The 26,519-nt window shown below is 38.7% G+C and overlaps 1 protein-coding gene across 4 annotated transcripts in view; it reads right to left on the reverse strand.

Annotated features, from left to right (window-relative positions):
• Positions 1–332: 332 nt before the first annotated feature.
• LOC124387232 (butyrophilin subfamily 1 member A1-like) overlaps positions 333–26,519 on the reverse strand; it is a 54,712-nt gene continuing 28,525 nt past the window's right edge. The window contains exons 1-9 of one of the 4 annotated variants that reach the window (XM_046851453.1): positions 10,957–11,152; positions 10,826–10,882; positions 7,368–7,495; positions 6,434–6,784; positions 5,621–5,899; positions 5,351–5,452; positions 3,957–3,983; positions 2,546–2,569; positions 333–766 (exon numbers count right to left, since the gene is read on the reverse strand). In XM_046851453.1, the coding sequence (XP_046707409.1) occupies positions 462–766; positions 2,546–2,569; positions 3,957–3,983; positions 5,351–5,452; positions 5,621–5,899; positions 6,434–6,784; positions 7,368–7,494 (1,215 nt within the window). In that variant the 5' untranslated portion in view covers position 7,495; positions 10,826–10,882; positions 10,957–11,152 and the 3' untranslated portion in view covers positions 333–461. Of the gene's footprint in view, positions 767–2,545; positions 2,570–3,956; positions 3,984–5,350; positions 5,453–5,620; positions 5,900–6,433; positions 6,785–7,367; positions 7,496–10,825; positions 10,883–10,956; positions 11,153–26,519 lie in introns of those variants that run through there. The other 3 variants (XM_046851456.1, XM_046851455.1, XM_046851454.1) reach the window with 3 other exon arrangements.

Genomic DNA, 26,519 nt, shown 5'->3' on the forward strand with positions numbered 1-26,519 from the left:
CCCTGAATCATTTACACTTATAATCTTTATTAATATTTTATTTGTGATGACAAAATGTCACAATCATAACACGTAAAATAAAAATACAGACTGTAGGATTAAATTTGTTTGTTTATGAAAAAGAAAACTTTAACATGGAATATATTTTTATAAAATTTACCAGAAAAAAAACCTAGTTATTTTTATTTTCAACATTTAATAGATAATTTAAACTGTGAGGTGAAAAATGTATTCAGTATTAAATACAGATCAGTGGAGCAGCATTTTTACCTCCATCATTATCACCAGTATAGAAGTATGGAAAGAGTTTGTGAGTGAAAGTCTGACCAGTGAAAGAGTAGATATGAGATCTGGAGTTCACATCATAAAAGGAGACCAGACCCTCATCATAATCCACAAATACCCCCAACTTTTCCACCTTCTCTCTCAGTGTGAGGAAGACATCAGGATCAGCATGAGCCTCATACTGACCGCCCCCACAGTCCCACAGTCCAGAATCCATTCTGAGGTCTCTGTAGAATCCCCTCCTTCCTGTTAATATTTTCACTTACGACTCCTAATATCCAGTGAGTTTTCCCTCTGACCTGCACCTCAAAATAAAATCTCCCTGAGGAGAAACTCTGATTTCCCACAACAGCAGGATAATAAGTAAATCTCTGTGGAGTATCAGTGACATTCTTTTCTTTGTCTCCACATCTCACTTGTTTTCCATCATCAGACAGGATGAGATTTGGATGTGCAGAATCAGGATCCAGAGTCACATCCACTGAGAGAAACACACAGTGTGTGATGTGAGTTTACAGGTAAAAAACATTCAATCATCATCCAGTGGATCAAATTCATTATTATTTATAAGAGGATTTGTAGAAGATTCAATAATTAAACATTTATTTTAATAAAAAGAGAAAAACGTGTAAAGTTTATGGTGTGTGTGTATAAATAGCGCTTTGTTTTCACTTCATATGTGTGAAGTATCGCGTCTCTGTAGGACTTTTACTGAACCGGTTATGGAGCAGATTCATCTTCATCATTTCACTGTTTTAGATCCTGATTTCAGTTTCTGTAACTGCTGCCATTATGTTGTTTATATAATTTGTTTCTAATAAAAACTTTAACATCCACTTCCATCTGTTCAGACACACACACACACACACACACACACACACACACACACACACACACACACACACACGATCCTGAAGGAGAAAAGCAGTTCAGTGAGTCTTTAGTGATAAATATCTGGTCAGTTTGAGTTTTTGGAAGAGAAACAAGACTCTTTTTAACTGCAGGATTATAAATTTCTTCTTCTTCTTTATCCAGAACAACAACATTCACCTCTGATAGACAGAGTTTTATACTCATCACTTTTCCACATACATGCTGTAACTAATGATTCTTTCAGAATAAAACATTATTTACACACAGTTTTCTACTATTATTTATAATCTTTAGTGTTTACAGGTGAAGCTGAATGTGATGAAATGATCAAGTTGAAGAGTGAAGGGTAAAAAACTGAGCTTTACTCAGAGTCTTCCAGTCTGATCTGACATCAGATACATCAGTCTGTCTGATCTGTAATGATGTAGAAGGTTCATCTGTGTTTCTCATCTTCCTCTCTTCTATTAATGAAGAAATAAAACTACACACAGCTATAAGGTGCTCTGTTAGAACTCGATGGAGAGGAATTTAATAGCAGGAGATAAAACAGTACAACTGGATCCAGACTCGATTATCTTTATGTAGCTGTGAGTAACCCGGATCTTAAACTCATCTCATTTCTGTGCTCAATTTTACAACCTCAAATTCATTCTGTTTCTATTGGAGAACTGAAAAGATCCTGAATGCAGATTACTGAATATCTGATACCTGAATTATTATAGCAATTTGCGAAAGCTGAAAAAAACACTTTAATACACATACTATACATTTCAAAAATGTAATATGAATTTGAACATTGAATAATAATTTAATTGATTTTTTTTTTCCTCTGATTTAATGTATAAGATTCATATTCAGTTTTTATCTGGACAGTAAATTATACACTTTTATGAAACTGTTATATCATTTGTCTGACTGATTAAAGTGAAAAACACCACATTGTACACTCACTTTCATCAGAAAACTATCACTGCAAAATAAATACATTAATTTATTAATAAAAAGGGCAGAAATATTTGTAGAAAATGTAAAGTTGTAAATGTGTTTGAGCTCTGCGCAGTGAAACTGTTTATCTCTTTACTCACTATGGCTATAAAAGAGAAGAAATATAAAGTATATATACATGTATAAACTATAACTAATATTATAATATTACACAGTTATACAGTGTTATAATTACTAGTCTACTTACTACCTGCACTCCATCATTTACTCTCAATATTAATGATGTAATTAGTGTTTCTTTCACTTTTACACACTTTTATTTTCACACAAATTACAAATATTTCATTTTTTTAGGACACACACACACACACACACACACACACACACACACACACACACACACACACACACACACAAACACACACAAAAAAATTGTTCTTACCTGCAAACAACTTCTTTAAAAACTCTGTGAATCAACATTTAATATTAATTTTACCAAATACATTTACATTTGACACATAACAAATAATTATGGCATATTCAAACAATATTTACACCACACACCAAAAATACAAGTAAAAAAGAAGCTAAAAAATATATATATATAATTACATTTCATCAGGGTGATCAAATAAATTATTGTAATGAAATAATCTGTGTGGTTTCTTCTTTTAAAGCTCAAAATATAGAGGCTACAAAATATTCTAATATATTTTGTACTTTAGAAAAGCCAAAAAAAACCTAACAAAAAAACTGTATAAAATAGAACAAATCACATATGATGAAATACATATCTTTGTTAAGCTTCATAAAGTGTAACATGTTACAGGTCAGTTATGAGTAATATAGAAAACAATAATGTAATGTTTGTAAACGATGTGTTTGTGTCTCTACTCTTTTACAGAATCCTCTGTGGGATGAAATCTTTGTCATCAAAACCTGAATTTGTAATGCATTAAATGTGTAAATCTGACTATTTATATTTATTTAATAATTCAAATATTCAAATACATTGGTTCTAAATTCAATTCCTAAAATTCAGATAATATCATTAAGGTTAAAAAATTAAATTAATAAAAAAAACCCTGAAAATTCTGATAATGAAAAGTAATAAAAAAAAGAATGGACCCCAAAATCCAAAGAAAACATCTGGAATCCTCAGAATGAGTAACTGAATCAGAGTCTAATCAATTCTGAATTTGTGATACCCATATTAAAAAAATAATAATTTTAAGACCCAAATTTTTTGTTGTTTTATTTATAATCAATGTATACATATTAAAATAAAACTTTCTTTCGGCTTCTCCCATTAGGGGTCACCACAGCGGCACTAATTTATCGGCACTAAGGCTTGTCCAACCCTAACCAACCCTGGGGTTGGTTTCCTGACCGGGGATCGAACCCGGGCCGCAGCGGTGAGAGCACTGCATCCTAACCACTAGACCACCAGGGGACCTAATGTATATCATTTTCTATATCATCACATTTACACATTATTTTTACAAGAATTGCAAATTCAGATCAGGTTCTTCTGATTATTATCTCATTCCATAAAACTCCTTCCTGTTTTCTTCCTATTGTCCAAATCTGCACACATGACCTGAGCTGCCCATAAACTGCTACTATTTATTTAAATAAATATGAAGCAATTTACCCTCTGCCCCAATCTGCACCTTCTTGTGAACCTTCACCATGTTAAATTGTGTTTCTAAGTAAAAGAGACCAAAACAGTCTTGAAAGCTCCTTATTTTCTTTGTAATTACAGTTGATCAGATGGAGATCGTCTGTTAAATTTATTTCAATTAATTAGTCAGTATGTTTTAAAAGCCAAAAAAAAAAAAAAAAAGTCTTACCTGCTTTTTGCTTCTGCTTTTGAAGCTCTGAGAATAAAACAGATAATGCCTTTTAATCAAATAACCTGCGATATATTGATTATATTTCTCTCTGTACTGTATGCCATTTGTGTGTCATGTTGGTGTTTGGATTGGTGTCTTTAGTCTCCTCCTCCACAATTTTACAACACAATTGAGACACTATAACTTTAAGTACATTTCTATGTTTTATGTAATTTTATGGTGAAATTCTGTTGTAAAATGTTCCATAAGAAATAACACAAAACAGATCATGCAGTTATGTGAAATTAATAAACCCTCGAATGCATTTTGTTTATATGCCCATACTGTCTGGTGTACATTATTTGCTTATACCACAGTAGGTTTCTAATGATTATTGAAACTAATGTATTTAATTAACCACACACACACACACACACACACACACACACACACACACACACACACCTACACACAAACATCTTTTGAGCACAAATCTGTGAATTTACAGAGACCACAGTAAACTGGTATAATAAAAGTATAATAAAACTAAAAGTGTTGTTAGAGCTTGAGGAATATTTTGGGATGTACGACTCAGTGGCTAATGATATAAATAAACATTTTACATAGTCACTGATTTTATTATAAAGCTGTAACTGTGCTAAAATCTGCATATTTATTGTTCCCTGGTTCCATGCTACTGACACACCAGATACACAACTCACCTGTCTCACCTGTCAGAGTCACTGATTACAGTGAGATTAAAGTGAAGCTCCTTCACTAACAGACTTCTTCTATACAGTAACCACAGTCTCTGCTCTCTGAAGCCTTGCTGGAATTCAATGTGAAATTTAGCTGGTTAATTTGTGGATCTCCACTATAATCTTGAACTGTTCTATTGTTTTGTTTTTATACTTTAGTTTATTCATTATTATTATTATATCATCATTATAAATATAACATTTTCTTTAAAATTTGGTAATAAAATTCCCTGTCTGCATCTCTTTAATTTATCTGCAGCATTGTACTGAGCAGCTACACTGTAACTGCTGTGCTGAGAAGTGACCATGTGAAGGATAAGCAGCACTGCAGCATGTAGTTCTGACTGACAGAACATGTTCCCTACTCACAGTTCTTCCAGCTCCTGCCTACTGCTAAATGCAAGTTGTAAATAAGCTTTAAATATATAAAAAAAATAGAGTTCACAGATTGAGAGACTGCATTTCAATCTCTTAAAAAAGAGCACAACCTCAAACAAAGTTAAATTGAGTGTGTTAAAACAGGAAAAACACTAAAATGTACAGGACAGAAGATCTCTAGGACCAAAGTTTGTAAACTCTGGGTAACAGCTTTGATATTAACTTAAGTATAATTTGGGCTACAGATTTGATGCAGATATTTCTTAAAAATATTACCTTTCTTGTAACAGATAACTGCAGTTATAATCGATCCAACAGCAATAAGACATGATGAAACTGAAACGCCGACAATCCACTTCCAAACATTAAAGACTTTATCTTAAATAAAATCAAGTTCACAGTGTTAGATTTTACAGGAATCTGTGCAAGATCTAGTTGATAACATCAAAACATACATTATTTTGACCAATAGAATGAAATAAAAATAGTGCAATAATGCATTAGAATGCAAATGTTTTAAAAGTGTTTTTAAACAGAAATACTTACTATTAATAACAATTTCTGTCTCCTTCATGTGATGAATTTGTTGAACTCTGCAGTAAAATCTGTTGGAGTCGCTATAATCATAAACAGTGATGCTGTGTTTCACACTGAAGCCCTCAGTGTCTCTGTGTATCTGTGTGTCTTCAGCAGGCAGAGTGTCTCCTTCTCTGTTCAGCCACAGAATCTCAGGTTCAGGGTTCCAGCCTCTGGACTCACACACTAAATAAATTCCTCCTGAGTTATCATAATTCTCCATCATGATCACTGGCTGGCTTCCCTGAGCTATAACCATGAAACAAAATGTAATGTTTGAAATAAAGTGAAATAATTTTTTACTTTTAACCTCACAATTATACAAGTAAACAATGTAAAATTCCCAATAGAGATTAGTATTTCCTGATCATTTTCAGTTGATCATATAGTTTGTTCTTTACATAATTGAAATGATATAATAAGTTATGCTAAATATTTATAAATTCAATTCAATTAAAAATAATAACAATAACAACAACAACAACAACAATAATAATAATAATAATAATAATAATAATAATAATACAATTTTAAATCCTTGTCTAACACATACTGAGGAAAAGTGAATATGATCTTGGATGGTTCCCCATTCATTTAAAGTTACCTTATTTACCTTTGTGGCATTTGTCATCCTATATATATATATATATATATATATATATATATATATATATATATATATATATATGGCATGGGATGAGATAACTGTTACTGGATGACATAAATATATATTATACTTTACTGTACTTTACTGTATAAACCTTTAGGAGGAATGGTTCTTACCCTCAACAATAACATTCACAATGATGTCATCAGATTGTGATTTGTCTGCAATAAAACACTTATATTGTCCTTCATCAGAGACTCTGAGAGCTGAGAGTTTGAGTGAAGCGTTGCCTTTCTGTAGCTCCTCTTTAAACAGTAATGTTCTTTTCCTGTATGACGGAGCCTGATCTTCATTTCTGTCTTCATGATCCTTATAGAGATGCACTAATGAGTCCTCTACATTCAGTCTGAACCACTCCACTCTCATGTCCACAGCACTGGAGTTGGATTTGATAAAACATGGCAGAACCAGATCTTCACCAGCTACAACAACAAGAGAAGCTGCTGGACCAACCACCTGTAATTGCTCTGTGTTGTGGGGAAAAACATTACATTAATATTTTTGTATAAAACAAGATAAATGTTTTTAATTTTACACCTCGTTTTGAACATGAAACCATGTCATATGTGAATTATTGGTTTTCTTTTCCTAATAATAATTGGCAGTAAAAACATTGATCAAGACAATAAAAATTAGGGTGGTCAGAAAAAATACATTTTTATTTATACATATTCATTTTTAAAAACTGGATCTTTAAGCCATTTGGCCATTAAGCCAAAACGCCCATGTGAGAAGTAGAATACAGGACTATAGTTAGAGCAAATATTAAAGCGGAATATATGTAAGTAGTAATAAACAGACACCTATTAGAGTAACACTGTTACTGCATTTCAGAACCCCACAGACCCCCAATACAGTAAAACTGCAGATTTTACAGTGGCCTTTTCTTCTAGCCAGTCTAAGGCGCACTTGTGCAATAATCATGCTGTGTAATCAGCATCTTGATTATGCCACACATGTGAGGTGAATTGATACGCTAATCGGCAGCGTGGAGCCGCTTAAAGAATTTGAGCGATCAGTGCTCTTCGGCTACCGACTCGGTTCACTAACTTGGTTCATTGACTCGGCTCTCCTTGTGTTCCCCTTCTGCTTCTAAGGGCGTTCCCAAAGCGTTTTGACGCAGCGTCTCGTTCCCTCGGGGAACTATGGTTAGGTTCGTAACCTGGAGACGTTTCATCCTGTTGTTTCAAAGATTAAAGGCACAATCACTTTCCAAATTATTGTGCAGTAACACGGTAAAGGCTACAATGTGAGCTTTTAATAATATTAGCGTTCTGATACTTAGAATGTTAAGATGTAGAATAGTAAATACCTTTTTGTATTGAATAAACAAACGTTTTTGTTATTTTCGTTTGCAATGTCCAAGAACAGCTTCACATTTGAATTATTTTGTCTTTGATCAGATAAAAATATGGCTATTAAATATACTATTTGTGTAAAATTGGTGATTAAGTCAGATGTTTGTTTATTATTAGATAGGATTATGTAAAAAAAAATTTAAAAAATTGTAAAGGGGACAAAGTCAGGAACATCAGCAATACATTCAAGGTTTCTTCAAGAGGAAACCATGCCATAGACGAGTAGATGCAGTACAATGCAGCTGAGAACAATGACCGTCTGTTCAATGGTTTTTATTTATAAAAAAGAGATGCATTGTCCACATTGTCGACTTGTGCAGTGCTATTTTTATGTCATCCCATCTGTGTTGTGGCACATGACTTTTCCCATGCCCCCTCCTGACTGGTTCTTGGTCCCCCTGAGCCAAAAAAAAAAATCCTAGAATCGCCCCTCCATGTTGGTCAGCTATCTCACTGGCATGACATATCAGCACTGCTCTGGCCAGAATCAGCTACAGCTCTTTTAATAGCCTTTCCCTCTTTCGTCATTAATTCCAAACACAGTCTGGTCACGGATAACCAAATCAAGTAACAGTTCAAAATTAGACATCCTTTCTTTTAGCTTTAAAGCCATTAAAAACAGTCAGAAGTCTCCCCCTGTTACTGTAGACGAGAACGAAAAATACCCCTTTCATATGTCTCATTCTTTTTTGGTGAACTGTGTGCATCAAATTTCTGAAATACCACATCGTATTTTCAAATACGAGGGTTGCAAACACCTCTATTGATTAAAGGCCTATGATATAGCGAGACACAATGCTATCTTCTTTGCATCTTATTCTTCGTCAAGGCACACTGCTCGCAATAAATATTTCCAGTTCAATTCACAGTGACAAAAAATTATTGGTAAAGAACATTTATTTTATTATGTTTCAGGTCTGCACATGCAACAACTGAACTGCACGCAACGACCATTCTGGATGAGATCTTCTAAACGGCTTGCCGATAAATGTGCCGAAAAGTTCATTTATTTTAGTAATTCAACATAAATTGTAAAACTCATTTAATAAATAAATTCAATAAACACAGACAGAAGTAGTTTAAGCCTTTATTACTTCTAATTTTTATGATTTTGGCTCACATTTAACAAAACCACAGTTTTGTGCTCTAAAATGTCTTGATAAACGGGTGCAGTGACTTTGGTTTTCAAAAAACACCAGCAGGTGACACTGTACCCAAAATCATCAAGGACTGCGGAAACTTAACCCTGGACTTCAAACAACTTGGTCTATAAACTTCTCCAACCTTCCTTCAGACTCTAGGACCTTGGTTTCCAAATGAAGTAAAAAACAGCTCTCATGTGAAAAGAGAAACTTTGTGAAAAAGAAAACTTTGGTCCACTGGGCAACAGTCCAGATCTTATTCTCTTTAGCCCAAGTAAGATGCCTCTGATCTTGTCTGTGGTTCAGGAGTGGTTCAGACAAGAGGTCTGTGTGTGGTGGCTCTTGATGCCTTGACCCCCACCTCAGTCCATTCCTTGTGAAGTTCAACCAAATGTTGAATCGATTTTGCTTGGCAAGCCTCTCAAGGCTGCGGTTCTCTCGGTTGGTCATTTTCTTCCACACTAATCCCTTCCAATCAACTTTCTGTTAACATGCTCGGATACAGCACTCTGTGAACAGCAGCTTCTTTGGCAATGACTAGTATTACATAGAACATAGTCCACTTGTGTGCAGCTTCCTCCATTTTTATATATCACCCTATGATCCTCCTTCTTCTGCCATTTCCATCCCTTTAGCAAAATCTATCACCATCTGCCCTTCCACATTTCTCTCCTTAAGGCCATACCTACCCATCACATACTCATCACCTCTGTTACCTTCACCTGCCCCAATTACCAATCTTTTTTTATTCCTAGGTACACTTTCTACCACTTCATCTAATTCACTCAAGAATTTTTCCTTCTCCTCCATCTCAAAACCTACTTGTGGAGCATAAGCACTGATGACATTTATCATCACCACTTCAACTTCCAGCTTCACATTCATAACCCTATCAGAAACTCTCTTCACCTCCACTACACTCTTACTGTACTCCTCCTTCAAGATCACCCCTACACAATTTCTCTTTCCATCCACACCATCTCATGCAGGTATGAGGCATTTCTCTCATATATCATACCTGCAGGAGATTCCATAAAGCTGAGGAGAATCGGCAGGATCACACACACAAACATCTCTATAAAACAGTTTATCATCATTACACCACAATTTGGCACGTTATTTTTGTAAACCCAACCATAAAGTACTCATTCGCTTGAAGGTGCATATTTACTCAGTAAAAACACGCGAAATAAATCCGTTTCGTTTTAAAGCCCCGTTACTTTAAATGTGAAACCAAACACGCCCTTTATAGAGCTTCATCACCGCTGCTGCAGATCCTCGTCACTGCAGTGATCTGTAGAAAGGGGATGGGCTTCTCAATCCGACAGTGTTATGTCTAAGGAATAAAGTAACTGACAAATAAAAAATCAACAAAATAATAAAACATTATTTTATTGTTGTCATTTTAAAATAAAAGTTTCAGTTTTTATTTCAATCTATCAGTCAACACTAATTGGGATTCATTCATGAATACTGTATAAGTGGATTTAAAAGTAAAACTAATACACCACTGCTTTCCTCCACTAACTGTACAACAAGTAAACATGTTTTCCCTACATTATAAACATGTCCGTCAAGAATGCACATTTACAGTTTAGGTTGCATCTCCACAGATTGTTTCTAAAAATAGGCTTCGTGTTTTTTCAGGTTAATTTAAGTCTCACGCCATATTTTTCTTTATAATAAACACGTTTCAGATCAAATTATATATGAGTGAATGGGCATGGATGATGATAAGGTATGTTTTCTGTTCAGGAGACCAAGTGGAAAGGGAGTAAGGGCAGGAACATTGGAGGTGGGTTTAAACTGTTCTATTATGGTATGGATGGAACAAGAGATGGTGTAGGGGTGATTTTGAAGAAAGAGTACATATCGAAAATGCGTTTCCCGTCTTTTCCGCTCATCACAAAAACACAATCATATTCAGCTCTCAGAAAAGAGATTTTTAACACAAACACACCCCGGCGACACACACATGCAATATATAAATGAGAGAGATGCCTCATACCTGTACGAGATTCCATAAAGCTGAAGAGAATCTGCAGGATCACACACACATACATCTCTGAAAAACAGTTTATTATCATTACACCACAATTCGACACGTTATTTTTGTAAGCACAACCGTAAAGTACTCACTCGCTTGAAGGTGTATATTTATTCAGTAAAAACACGCGAAATAAATCCGTTTCGTTTTAAAGCCCCGTTACTTTAAATGTGAAACCAAACACGCCCTTTATAGAGCTTCATCACCGCTGCTGCAGATCCTCGTCACTGCAGTGATCTGTAGAAAGGGGATGGGCTGCTCAGTCCGACAGTGTTATGTCTAAGGAATAAATTAACTGAGAAAAAAAAATCGACAATATAATAAAACATTATTTTATTGTTGTCATTTTCAAAGTAACACGTTTCAGTTTTATTTCAATCTATCAGTCAACACCAATTGGGATTTATTCATGATTACTGTATAAGTGGATTTAAAAATAAAACTAATACACCACTGCTTTCCTCCACTAACTGTACAACAAGTAAACATGTTTTCCCTACATTATAAACATGTCCGTTAAGAATGCAAATTTACAGTTTAGGTTGCATCTCCACAGATTGTTTTAAAAATAGGCTTTGTGTTCTTTCAGGTTAATTTAAGTCTCACGCCATATTTTTCTTTATAATAAACACGTTTCAGATCAAATTATATATGAGTGAATGGGCATGGATGATGAGGTGATTGCCAGTTTTAGGACAAAACACTCAAGCACAAACTCTACCACCGCACTTAAAGCAATACACACACACACACACACACACAAAATAATATATAAATATATATATATATATATATATATATATATATATATATATATATATATATATATATATATATATACACACATGTATATTATATATTATTTTGTGTGTGTGTGTGTATTGCTTCAAGTGCATGTGGTAGAGTTTATATATATGTATATATATATATATATATATATATATATATATATATATATATATATATATATATACAGTTGTGTTCAAAATTATTCAACCCCAATGCTGTAAATGGTTTTAGGAATTTAGTGTACATTTGTAATTGTATTCAGAATGAAATCCTACAAGGACTTCTTAAAGAACCATATGCAACTAAAATGACATCAATTAGTTTTGTAATACAGTAGTAAATGTCTTTTCTGAGCTCACATCATTATCAGTTTTATTCAACCCCCAAGTGACATTCAATCTTAGTACTTAGTACAACATCCTTTTACAGTTATAACAGCTTTTAAACGTGAAGCATAGCTTGACACAAGTGTCTTGCAGCGATCTACGGGTATCTTCGCCCATTCATCATGGGCAAAAGCCTCCAGTTCAGTCACATTCTTAGGCTTGCGCACTGCAACTGCTTTCTTTAAGTCCCACCAGAGGTTCTCAATCGGATTTAAGTCTGGTGACTGCGATGGCCACTTCAAAATGTTCCAGCCTTTAATCTGCAACCATGCTCTAGTGGACTTGGAGGTATGCTTGGGATCATTGTCCTGTTGAAAGGTCCAACGTCTTCCAAGCCTCAGGTTTGTGACGGACTGCATCACATTGTCATCCAATATCTCCTGGTACTGAAGAGAATTCATGGTACCTTGCACACGCTGAAGCTTCCCAGTACCTGCAGAAGCAAAACAGCCCCAAAGCATGATTGACCCCCCGCCATGCTTCACAGTAGGCAAGGTGTTCTTTTCTTCATAGGCCTTGTTCTTCCTCCTCCAAACATAGCGTTGATCCATGGGCCCAAACAGTTCTAATTTTGTTTCATCAGTCCACAGAACACTATCCCAAAACTTCTGTGGTTTGTCCACATGACTTTTGGCATACTGCAGTCGACTCTTCTTATTCTTTGGGGACAGCAAGGGGGTGCGCCTGGGAGTTCTGGCATGGAGGCCTTCATTACGCAGGGTGCGCCGTATTGTCTGAGCAGAAACTTCAGTACCCACATCTGACAAATCTTTTCTCAGTTCCTCAGCAGTCACACGGGACTTTTCTCCACTCTACGCTTCAGGTAGCGCACAGCAGTCGAAGTCAGCATCTTCTTTCTGCCACGACCAGGTAGCGTTTCAACAGTGCCCTTTGCCTTGAATTTGCGAATGATGCTTCCTATTGTGTCTCTTGGTATGTTTAACATCTTTGCAATCTTCTTATAGCCATTGCCCTTCCTGTGAAGAGTAATCACCTGTTCTCTTGTCTTCCTGGACCATTCTCTTGACCTCACCATGTTTGTAACCACACCAGTAAATGTCTAGAAGGAGCTGAGTATCACAGTCATTTTAAAGCTGCCTAATTGGTGCTTATTAGGCTTTATTGCTGCTCCCTGATATCCACAGGTGTTTTCAATACCTGACTGAAAACACTTCATTGAACCTCTGTTCTTCAGAGTGGTAGTCTTTAAAGGTGTTGAATAATTATGTCAATGAAGAATTCACAAAAGAAACATTTACTACTGTATTACAAAACTAATTGATGTCATTTTAGTTGCATATGGTTCTTTAAGAAGTCCTTGTAGGATTTCATTCTGAATACAATTACAAATGTACACTAAATTCCCTAAAACCATTTACAGCATTGGGGGTTGAATAATTTTGAACACAACTGTATATAAAACAGAGAGAGAGAGAGAGAGAGAGAGAGAGAGAGAGAGAGAGAGAGATCTCAAATTAAAATTGTAATTTAATTTCACATACACATTCATACAGAGTACGACATAGTGGAATGCTTTTTTACGACTGTCCAAAAAAATGAATGAAAAATAAAAATATTATAAGTATAAAAATAAAGTAAATAAATAAAGTATTAGTATATTAAATGTATAGTATAACCAAATAATATGAAAAAGGTTAAGAAAAATATAATCCGTTCCTTAAAACCGGTTGAAATGCAAAAAGGTCGAAGAGCGAATGTAATTATCCTATAAGAAATACTGGAAAACCAATTTCTGTTCCCGACCTCCACCGATACCCATTTATTCACAATCTTTGCCCTGTTTTTAGCAGTATTAATACTTAATAATACAGTTTGCTTTGGTTTAACGAAAACACGGAGAGTTTAACACAAAAACACACAAACACATGGCAGTCCATAGAATCCCGACGAACGAGAGGGAGATATCTCTGTGGTACGCCCTGGAGGGGCGAGGTCCACAGGCGAACGCACAGAAGGAAAAGGTGCACTTTGGAAAGAAAGTGCAGCTGTGGAGAGCGCTTGGAGTCTGGAAAGGAAGAAACGCATAGGAATAAGTGTGACAGGGAAAACACAGACAAACATGCACCAAACACCTTCACATACCAACAATAACCGACAAGGAGTGTGGAGAAATGGTAAAAAAAAAGGTCGATAAGCGAGCATTTGGTCGTTCAGCGGGCGCAAATTTCGGTCGAAAAACTGTGTGCTAAGCAAAAAGGTCGATGTCCGAGCCGGTCGATAAGCGGGGTACCCAGCCATTATAAAACCCATATAAAACCCAGCAATTAGGGTTGCACAAGCCAGTGCACTCTTAGTGCCGGTCCCAAGACTGGATAAATGTGGAGGGTTGCGTTAGGAAGGGCATCCAGCGTAAAACGTGCCAAATCAAATATGCGGATTACGAATCAGGTATTGTTAGCGAACAGGGTACTGGTGGAAATTGGGCTAAAAAAGGGAGTAAGACTAGGAAAATTGGAGGGATGATGATAAATGTCATCAGTGCTTATGCTGCACAAGTGGGCTGTGAGATGGAGGAGAAGGAGTGATGAAGTGGTAGAAGGTGCACCTAGGAATGAACAATTGGTGATTGATGCAGACTTTAATGGGCATGTAGGTGAAGGGAACAGAATTGATGAGGAGGTGATGGGTAGGTTTGGCCTTAAGGAGAGGAATGTGGAAGGACAGATGGTGGAGTAGATTTTGCTAAAAGGATGGAAATGTCAGTGGTGAATACTTATTTTAAGAAGAAGGAGGAACATAAGGTGACCTATAAGAGTGGAGGAAGGTGCACACATTTGGACAATTTTTTATGTAGAAGATGCAACCAGAAGTCGATTGGAGACTGTAAGGTATTGGCAGGGGACAGTGTAGCTAGACAGCTTCAGATAGTGGTCTGTAGGATGGTTTTGGAGGTGAAGAAGAAGAGGATGAGAGCAAGGACTGAAAGTAGAATAAGGAGGTGGAAACAAAGGAGGAAAACTGTAGTATGAGATCCAGGGAAGAGGTCAGACAGGGGCTCCGTGGGGATGAAAAGGTGCTGGATGATTGGGCAAATACTGCAGAAGTGATAAGGGAGACAGCTAGAAAGGTAATTGGTGTGACATCTGGAAATAGAAAGGAAGACAAAGAGATGTGGTGGTGGAAAGAGGAAGTGCAGGAAAGCATAAGGAGAAAGAGGTGGGCAAAACAGAATTGGGATCGACAGAGTGATTAGAAAAGTAGGCAGGAGATGCGGCAGCAGGTAAAGAGAGATGTGGCGAAAGCCAAGGAAAAGGCATATGAGGAGCTGTATTTGAAGTTGGACACTAAGGAAGGAGAAAAGGATTTATACAGATTGGCCAGGCAGAGAGACTGAGCTCAGAAGGATGTGCTGCAAGTTAGAGAAATAAAGGATGGAGATGGAAATCTGCTGAATAGTGAGGAGAGTGTGTTGAGAAGATGGAGGGAGTATTTTGCGTTTCCTCTTTAGACATTGCTACGGACTCCTTCTTCTCATCCCTTTCCTCAACCATGGACCTCCTCTGCCCTTTGACTACAAAACTAAATTTTCTTTGGAGGTGACTTCTGCCAAAACTGCCTTCTACAAGGAAAAGCTTGAGGCCTCTGCACAAGATCCTCGTAAGCTTCACAACATCTTCTCTTCACTACTCAACCCCCCTGCTGCACCTGCTCCATCCTCCCTGACTGCTAATGACTTTGCCTTCTTCTATGATGAGAAGATTAAGAAAATCTGCCAGACCTTCACTTCCTCCCCAACAATGACTACACAACACAGCCAACAATCCACTACGTCTCTGTCAAGCTTCTCAACCTTAACAGAAGATGAGATACTGCAAGTCATCCAATCTTGCAATCCCACCACCTGTCCTCTGGATCCAATCCCTTCAACTATGCTTCAGACCATCACACAAGATCTCCGGCCCTTCATCTCCACAATCATCAATGGGTCATTAACATCTGTCTATGTACCAACTACCTTCAAGCAAGCAAGGGTCATTCCCATCTTGAAGAAACCTGCTTTGGATCCATCAGACATCAACAACTACAGACTGGTATCACTTCTCTTCTTTCTTTCTAAATCTCTGGAACTCACTGTTTTTAACCAACTGTCTGTCTATCTCTCACAGAACAACCTCCATGATCCTAATCAGTCTGGGTTCAAAGCAGCACATTCCACAGAGATGTCCCTTTTGGCTGTTTCTGAGAAACTGCATGCTGCTCGGTCAGCCAAGCTGTCATCTGTACTTATCTTCCTGGAACTTTCTGCAGCATTTGACACAGTCAAACACAACACAATGGTTTGCTTCCTACCTGGAAGGTCTTTCATACCAGGTAACATGGAGGGGATCCACATCTGCCCCGTGCAGACTGACCACTGGTGTCCCACAAGGCTCAGTAATTGGTCCCCTCCTTTTCTCCCTTTATACCAGGGGTGGCCAACCCGCGGCTCACAAGCCTCATGCGGCTCTTTGGCTGGTTTCATGCGGCTCTTACGTTCCTTTCGAAGTTTGTTTGTGTTTGATTTTTAATGTGTGTGTTCGCTTTGCTTAAGTTCAATACAGTATTTTTACGACTTAAATGAGCTTGCCCCTACTGGGAAACTTTGCGGTATATCAGACCTTGGCATGAGGCCAATTATAAATTACAGGGATGCACCGAGAATTTTCGGAAATACCTAAATCACCGAAACACCACGGCAGAAACACAATTGTAATGACGCAATAAAAAAGTGCAGCCAGCACACAGTTATCTGTATAAGAGCCAACATGTCTGCGGTGTGCGGAGAGCGATTTGCAAAACGTGCAATGCTGAAATTTCAAGCAGGGGTGTATCTGCAAAGAGTTTCTCCAAGTTGGGTTTAATTTATCACCTGAAATCCAAACATCCCGTTTGCCATTTTAATATGAGAAGAACGCGGCGCAGAAAAGTAAAGTCAATCCGAGCATGCACACTCCGTCTGTAGTGGACATTTTTGAAAAGGCAGGAAAGTTTTCCAGTGATGGTGCCAAGGCAAAAGGCATAAGACAAAAAAAATATGGAATTCATTGCCGTTTGAATTGAATTTTCATTTCGGTGCATCCCTAAAATATTATCGTTGGTGTGGCCCTCTGACACAATTCAGGTTTCTCATGTGGCCCCTTGTAAAAATTAATTGCCCACCGTATTCATCTCACGCACATGCGCATTTTACGAAAATACCATATCAAACTCAAGCGAAGTGAACACGCACATAAAAAAACCACAAACAAAATCTGTGTTTTCTACCCTGAAACACGTGAAAACAAAGCATCGATCTGTTCTGACTGACACCCATGTGAAAGAATTGCTTCGAGTGGCAACAACAGAATACGAGGCAGATTTGAAGGGGATTGTTTAAGGCAAAGAATGCCAAAAGTCCCTCTAAGTAACAGAAAAACGCTATTGTAAATTATTATATATTTTTTTGTGGACTTGGTTAAACAGAGTTTGTGTGTGTGAGACAGTGCACACAATGTTCATTGTTGAAAATGACTGGCCTGTGGTCTTAGAACTGTAGGAGTTAATTTCTGTCATTATGTTGGTGTGTGACAGTTACAATAAATCTGGCTGAGCAGAGGTGTGTGTGTGTGTGTGTGTGTGTGTGTGTGTGTGTGTGTGTGTGTGTGTGTGTGTGTGTGTGTAAGAGGAAGGGATGGGTGATGTTCATGTGTGCCCATGTGTATGATGTGGCTCTTTTCGGTAACACAGTCAAAAATGTGGCTCCCGGTCTCTGACTGGTTGGCCACCCCTGCTCTATACCCACTCCATTGGTGAAGTCATATCCTCACATGGGTTTTCTTATCACTGCTATGCAGATGACACTCAACTCATCTTTTCTTTTCCTCCATCAGATACCACAGCTTCCGCTCGGATCTCAGCATGCTTGTCAGACATATCTTCATGGATGAGTGCTCACCAACTAAAACTCAACCCCAGCAAAACAGAACTGCTGGTCATCCCAGGTGATTCATCTCCAGGTCAAGATCTTCAAATAACACTTCATGACTCTCTGCTCTCCCCTTCAGCCATTGCTCGTAACCTTGGGGGTAACTATGGACAACAAACTGTCCTTCTTCCCACATGTTGCTAATGTTGCACGTTCTTGTTGATTTCTTCTCAATAACATCCAAAGGATTCGACTATTCCTGTCCACACAGGCTGCCCAGGTGTTAGTTCAGTCTCTTGTCATTTCAAGACTTAACTACTGCAACTCTCTGCTGGCAGGTCTTCCCCTGAACGCTATTCGTCCACTGCAAATGAACCAAAACGCAGCTGCACGACTTGTGTTTAATCAGCCCAAGTTCTCCCACACCACTCCACTGCTGCACTCCCTTTACTGGCTTTCCAGAAGCTGCACGTATCAGATTCAAAACAATGATGCTTGCCTACAAGGCCAAAAATGGACCAGCACCATCTTACCTTAGTGACCTCATCACATCTCGCACTGTACCAGTACTGCTTGACTGGTACCTCCTTCTCTCAGAATGAGAGGTAGGTACACTTCAAGGCTCTTCTCTGTTCTGGCACCGAGGTGGTGGAATGAACTTCCCCTAGATGTCCGTACAGCAGAGTCCCTGACTATCTTCAAGCGACAACTGAAGACCTACCTCTTCCTGAAATACTTAAATTAGCACTTCCAAGCTTGTAGAATTCAAGGGTTATATTTATATTAAGTTTGTAATCTTGCATACCAGTGTAGATTTATTCATTAATAGAGACTCAAAGCACTTTTGTACGTCGCTCTGCATAAGGGCTTCTGCTGAATGCCGCAAATGTAAATGTAAATTTTGAGCAGCTGATGAATGAGGAAAATGAGAGGGAGAGCAGGTTAGATGGTGTGGAGATGGTGAAGCAGGAAGTGGATAGAATTATTAAGGAGGAAATGAGAGCAGCGATTAAGAGGATAAAGAATGGAAAGTCAGTTGGACCAGATGACATACCGGTAGAAGCATGGAGATGTTTAGGAGAGAGGGTATTGGAGTTTTTAACCAGGTTGTTCAACAAGATTTTGAAATGTGAGAGGATTCCTGAGGAATGGAGAAGGAGTGTGCTGGTACCGATCTTTAAGAATAAGGGAGATGTGCAGACCAGCAGTAACTACAGGGATATTAAGTTGGTCCGTCACACCATTAAGTTATGGGAAAGAGTAGTGGAAGCCAGGCTGAGAGAAGAGGTGACCATCTGTGAGCAACAGTATGGTTTCATGCTAAAGAAGAGCACCACAGACACATTATTTGATTTGAGAATGAAGTATAAAATGTATTATAGAGAAGGACAGAAGGAATTGCATTGTGTATTTGTGGATTTAGAGAAAGCGTATGACAGAGTGCCAAGAGAGGAGTTGTGGTATTGTATGAGGAAGTCAGGTGTGTCAGAGAAGTATGTGAGGGTGGTGCAGGACATGTATGAGGACAGTGTGACGGCAGTGAAGTGTGCAGTAGGTACGACAGACTGGTTCAGGGTGAAGGTTGGACTGCAGGTACCAAGGGAGTTCAGGTACCTGGGGTCAACAGTGCAAAGTAATGGAGAGTGTGTTAGAGAAGTAAAGAAAAGAGTGCAGGCAGGGTGGAGTGGGTGGAGAAGAGTGACAGGAGTGATTTGTGATAGTAGGGTATCTGCAAGAATGAAAGGGAAAGTTTATAGGACTGTGGTGAGACCTGCAATGTTGTATGGATTAGAGACAGTGGCATTGAGTAAAAGGCAGGAGGCAGAGCTGGAGGTAGCAGAGCTGAAGATGTTAAGGTTTTTGTTGGGAGTGACGAGGATGGACAAGATTAGAAATGAGTTTATTAGAGGGACAGCACATGTAGGATGTTTTGGTGACAAGGTGAGGGAGACGAGATTGAGATGGTTTGGACATGTGCAGAGAAGGGACATGAATTATATTGGTAGAAGAATGCTGAAGGTGGAGCCACCAGGTAGGAGGAAAAGAGGAAGGCCAAGGAGGAGGTTCATGGATGTGGTGAGGGAAGACATGCAGGTAGTTGGTGTGAAAGAGGCAGATGTAGAGGACAGGGTGGTATGGAGACCGATGATCCGCTGTGGCGACCTCTAATGGGAGCAGCCGAAAGAAGAAGAAGAAGAAGTAGTAGTAGTCACGCGTGGAACAAGCATTAGAAACTGGAGTATGGTTAAACGTTTTATTTGTCTGAACATACAAGGCAGAGGCTTGAGGATAAGCACAATGATTATATTATCGATATTATAATCCATAATGCAGGTAGTCCAGGGATAATCGCCAGTGTAAACCGTATATCGGACGGTGAGCGAGTAGAAATGGGGGCCTTATGAAGGGGAGAGTAGATTGGAGACAGGTGAAGGTGATTAGTAGGAGGGAGAGGCTGTGTGAGTGTGCTGAATGTAGGAGAGAGGCGTGGCTGGTGGTTCTCTGACAGGTATATTGGGGTTAATACTGCACAAATACAGTAGCTGTACATCTTAGTGATATATGTATCTAAAAAATCTAAAGATTTACCATCTCCAGGATTTGTTTGTTGTTCTGAAATGTTAACTGTCCAAGTATATAGAAAGCTAAACTATGATTTAAAAATTCATTGTTGTAAAATGGTGTCTTAAACAGATCACTCAGATAAAAGTTAGGAGCTCTAGCAGTCTGTCACAATGAGGGGTGAGGACCAAAATGCAGAGACAAACTCGGAATTGATGCAAAATCTATTTAAATTTTGAAGTCAACAAAACACCAAAAAGGAAAAAGCTATATTCTCTCGAGGCAAGTCACAAGGAAAAGAAAAAACACAAAAATGTAATACGTCAAAACTCGAAAGAAGGCAGGCAGACAAACACAGGGATAGAAGGACTATCAACATTAACAAACGGGCAAAAGAGGAACTAAAATACACCAGGATTAAAAAGGCGCAGGTGGAAATATAATGTACTGATAAGAAGCAGTGGCGTAGTAGAAAGTCACATTGGCGGCATCAGGTGGTAAAACAGGGCAAGCACAGGAAAAAGAAAATATTAGAAACATAATAGGATTTTAAGATTTTATTTATCACAAACAGTTATATACACAATACTAAATGCAGTGGAATGTAGAAAATCCTCAAATCCTGACAAATTGTGTAAAAATGTTTTAAAAGGCGTATATTGTTCTCTTGGATTAATAGAATACTTTTTTTGTATTGCAAGGAGTATGAAACAGGTTTTGCTAAATGTTTCTATCATGAGCCTTAATCATTGCTTAATGTTCTTCATTCAGACAAGACACTGATGTGCAAATGATAAGGGGTATTGTAGAAATACTCTTTGCATTGAGACACATCACCTAAAAACGTTTTCAGGCATTGGGTTGGGTGGTCTGGAGGTGGCAGATGGAGTGTGGGTTTGGGAACTTGCAGTTCAGGAGTTTAACCTTGGCATTGAGGTCAACTAGGTCATACTCTTGTTCTTCTATGATCTGCATGTGTGCAACGAGGGCCAATCAATTAGTCTGGAGGTAAAGTGAGATGATCCCAAAGAGCAAAGAAAATAACAAAAAAGGAACAAAAGAAAAACATGCAAGTCCCAGCTCCGGAGACCTGACAGCCAGATTACTGTGAATACTGTAAATACAGGAAACAAACAAAAGAGTAAGGAATCATGTGTATTCTCTACCAGCTCCTCTGTATTAATGTTTATCGACATATTCAATATTCACAAACTATTGTCTCTTTCATTTCATCCTTTCAACCATGTATCTTTTGCATTTAGTCTCAACATTGAACAATCCATCATCCATGTTCTTTCCTGCTTGAAACTTTATTATACTTTTAATGCTGTTCACAATTTGAAACATTTAAAACATTTGTGGCACTTCTATCACATTCAGTTTTCCATGAATAGTATTATCATCTACACGGGCAGCCATTAACGACCTCTCTGCACGAGCTGATCACGTGATCAATAAAGGCGCCAAGCGTGAGTCCAGAGTGAGCCTTAAATAAAACATTTAACTTAACCTTTTTAACTTTTCAACATAAACATTTACTTCGGTTTTACAAAACAATATGTTAAACTTTAATAGACAACTTAACAAGGTATATATGCAGCATTTCCACCACCACACAGCACATGAATGAAAATCTTTACATCAAAACTGATGTAACTATGCATCGTGATTAAACAGATGTTATAACTTTTAAACAGTTTTCCCAAATGTTCAGGTTATTTACCTGATAATACAGGAAACAAACAAAAGAGTCGGGAATCACGTGTATTCTCTGTCAGCTCTATATTAATGAGGGAAAGCTGCAGGTGTTACCCGTATACCGACCTTCTTGTACCAAAATAAGAGTCTCTATTTGTGTGGACATTTTCTGTGGGCATCACACATGCAAAAGTACAAACAGTAATCCAAACTCAAGATCTAACTGTGGATGTTGGAACAGGAAAGTGATGTTTGTTAACTGTTTAGCTGCTGAATCACTGCAAACGTACACTTAGAAACCAAAAAAAAAAAAAGCTTAAGGTTTTTTTTAGCTGTTTTTTAAATTATCCATGAAGACCAAACACTATCCACAGCTGTTGAATCATATTTCCACTGGGGTCCCAAGATAATCAGTTTGTTCATTTTAAATCATGTATTAATTAAGATGTTTAATGTGCATCTTTTCTTCTTTTTTAAAATAATGTTGTGGAGACACTTTCTGGCTCTGGGTATACAGAAACGATAGACCAGCCCAGCCAACATGTCCATGTGGACCCCACATGGGTTTTATCTGGGTTATAAGGGCATTAGGGCTGGGCGATAAATCGATTTTATCGATTAACTCGAATGTGTAGTTTACATCGATATGTTTTAATAAAAATCGTTTTTCTCTTTAATGTCCGCCGACGCTCCCCTCTGGGCATTCATAGTTTCGAACGAACTCAGCCCCCCCGCGCGTTTGCCATAGAGATACATAAACAACATGGCAGCGAGCAAGCAAAGGTAGCAGTATCACCAATTTACTGCAGCACCTCAAACAGAGGCATGCTGTCGAGTGAGAGAGATGTAGGGCCCTACGAAGTGAACAAGACAGCGGAAGCACAAGTTTGTGGTTAAGCAGCCGCATCCTGAAAATACACGGTTAAGCAGCCGCACTTGGTTTAGTGTTGCGCGTCTAATCGTACACTTCCGGTATGGGTGGTGGGAGCGGTCAAAATACCTGTAAAGACGCTTCAGAACGGCGTTTCCGTTAAGAAACAGAACAATCAGAGCATTTGAATCACCATATTTAAACACTCATTGAACCTTTTTGTTGAGGTTTGCTCAATCTTTTAAATAATTCTGAATAATGAATCTCGCTGTCTATTATATTCTTATTTTCAATTTCAACTCATTTTACTGTGGAGTTTTTAAGAAAAGTAAAGGCAAAAATCACTCCAAGCATCACTGCATTTTTAACCATGTTCCACATTCAAACACTCATAAAACATTTTTCTTTATAGGTTTGCTCAATCTTTCAAATACTTCTAATTTACAGTGTCCCTGTCTATTACTTGAAATTTATTGTTAAATTTCAAGTCATTTTACTGTAGAGTTTTGGAGAAAAGTAAAGGCAAAATCACTCAAAACCTCAGGTGCATTTTCAATCATGTTCCACATTTAAACACTCATAAAACAATTTTCTTTGTAGGTTTGCTCATTTTATGTTATGTTACGTTCTATTTTTACAATTTACAATGGCTTGCTGTTTCTGATTAGCAGGGGTAAAAAAACGATTTAAATCGCAAATCGGATTTTTTGTGAAAAAAATCAGGGATTTTTTTTTTAGGCCAAATCGCCCAGCACTAATAGGCATGGGGTCAGAGTGGGCACTTTATTGGGCTGAATGTGGGCCCCAGCTTAGTCAGGGTTGTGGGCCCCAGTTAGCTTGCCCATTTTCTTTATTTGAGGGCCCTGTAAGGGCCATATTTGGGCTATATTTAGCTATATTATTCAATTGATGATTAATTCAATTTATATGTTTTTTGCGTGTTTTATATTGCGTGTTTCACCACATCCATGAACCTCCTCCTTAGTCTTCCTCTTTTCCTCCTTCCTGGTGGCTCCATCCTCAGCATTCTTTTACCAATATAACTCATGTCCCTCCTTTGCCATGTCCAAACCATCTCAATCTCGCCTCTCTCACCTTGTCACCAAAACATCCTACATGCGCTGTCCCTCTAATAAACTCATTTCTAATCTTGTACATCCTCGTCACTCCCAACGAAAACCTTAACATCTTCAGCTCTGCTACCTCCAGCTCCACCTCCTGTCTTTTACTCAATGCCACTGTCTCTAATCCATACAACATCGCAGGTCTCACCACAGACCTATAAACTTTCCTTTCATTCTTGCAGATACCCTACTATCACAAATCACTCCTGTCACTCTTCTCCACCCACTCCACCCTGCCTGCACTCTTTCTTTACTTCTCTAACACACTCTCCATTACTTTGCACTGTTGACCCCAGGTACCTGAACCTCCACCTTCTCCACCTCTTCTCCTGCAACCGCATCACTCCACTGCCCTCCCTCTCATTCACACACATGTACTCTGTCTTACTCCTACTGACTTTCATTCCCTTCTCTCCAGCGCATATCTCCACCTTTCCAGGCTCTTCTCAACCTGCTCCCTACTCTCACCACAAATCACAATATCATCTGCAAACATCATAGTCCAGGGAGACTCCTGTCTGACCTCGTCCATCAACCTGTCCATCACCACTGCAAACAGCAGAAGGCTCAGGGCCGATCCTTAATGCAGTCCGAACTTCACCCTGAACCAGTCTGTCGTACCTACTGCACACTTCACTGCTGTCACACTGTCCTCATACATGTCCTGCACCACCCTCACATACTTCTTTGACACACCTCAATTCCTCATACAATACCACAATTCCTCTCTTGGCACTCTGTCGACGCTTTCTAAATCCACAAATACACAATGCAATTCTTTCTGTCCTTCTCTATACTTCTCCATCAACATCCTTAAAGCAAATAAGGCATCTGTGGTGCTCTTCCTCGGCATGAAACCATACTGTTGCTCACAGATGGTCACCTCTTCTCTCAGCCTGGCTTCCACTACTCTTTCCCATAACTTCATGGTGTGACTGATCAATTTAATTCCCTGTAGTTACTGCAGGTCTGCACATCTCCTTATGCTTAAAGATCGGTACCAGCACACTCTTCTCCATTCCTCAGGCATCTTCTCACCTTCCAAAATCCTGTTAAACAATCTGGTTAAAAACTCCACTGCCATCTCCCCTAAACATCTCCACGCTTCTACCGGTATGTCATCTGGTCCAACCGACTTTCCATTCTTCATCCTCTTAATCGCTGCTCTCACTTCCTCCTTACTAATCCTATCTACATCCTGCTTCACCAACTCCACATCATCCAACCTTCTCTCTCTGATTTTCCTCATTCATCAGCTGCTCAAAATACTCCTCCACCTTCTCAACACACTCCTCACTAGTCAACACATTTCCTCTCCATCCTTTATTGCTCTAACTTGCAGTACATCCTTCCCAGCTCGGTCCCTCTGCCTGGCCAATCGGTATAAATCCTTTTCTCCTTCCTTAGTGTCCAACCTCTCATACAGCTCCTCATATGCCTTTTCCTTGGCTTTCGCCACATCCTTTTACCTGCTGCCGCATCTCCTTGTACTCCTGCCTACTTTTCTCATCACTCTGTCTATCCCACTTCTGTTTTGCCAACCTCTTTCTCCTTATGCCTCCTGCACTTCCTCATTCCACCACCACGTCTCCTTGTCTTGCTTTCTATTTCCAGATGTCACACCAAGTACTTTTCTAGCTGCCTCCTCATCACTCCTGCAGTAGTTGCCCAATCATCCAGCACCTCTTCACCACCACCAAGCCCCTGTCTGACCTCTTCCCTGAACCTCACACTACACTCTTCCTCCTTCAGTTTCCACCATCTTATTCTTCTTCAGTCCTCACTCTCCTCCTCTTCTTCTTCGCCTCCAAAACCATCCTACAGACCACCATCCGATGCTGTCTAGCTACACTGTCCCCTGCCAACACCTTACAGTCTCCAATCTCCTTCAGGTTGCATCTCCTGCATAGCACATAGTCCACCTGTGTGCACCTTCCTCCACTCTTATACGCCACCCTATGATCCTCCTTCTTCTTAAAATACGTGTTCACCACTGCCATTTCCATCCTTTTAGCAAAATCTACCACCATCTGCCCTTCCACATTCCTCTCCTTAAAACCATACCTACCCATCACCTCCTCATCACCTCTGTTCCTTCACCTACATGCCCATTAAAGTCTGCCCCAATCACCAATCGTTCTTTCCTAGGTACACCATCTACCACTTCATCTAATTCACTCCAGAATCTTTCCTTCTCCTCCATCTCACAGCCAACTTGTGGAGCATAGGCACTGATGACATTTATCATCATCCCTTCAACTTCCACCCTCACGATCATCACCCTATCAGAAACTCTCTTCACCTCCACTACACTCTTACT

This window comes from Silurus meridionalis, chromosome 6, assembly GCF_014805685.1.
Source record: "Silurus meridionalis isolate SWU-2019-XX chromosome 6, ASM1480568v1, whole genome shotgun sequence".
In the NCBI taxonomy this organism is placed as follows: Eukaryota; Metazoa; Chordata; class Actinopteri; order Siluriformes; family Siluridae; genus Silurus; species Silurus meridionalis.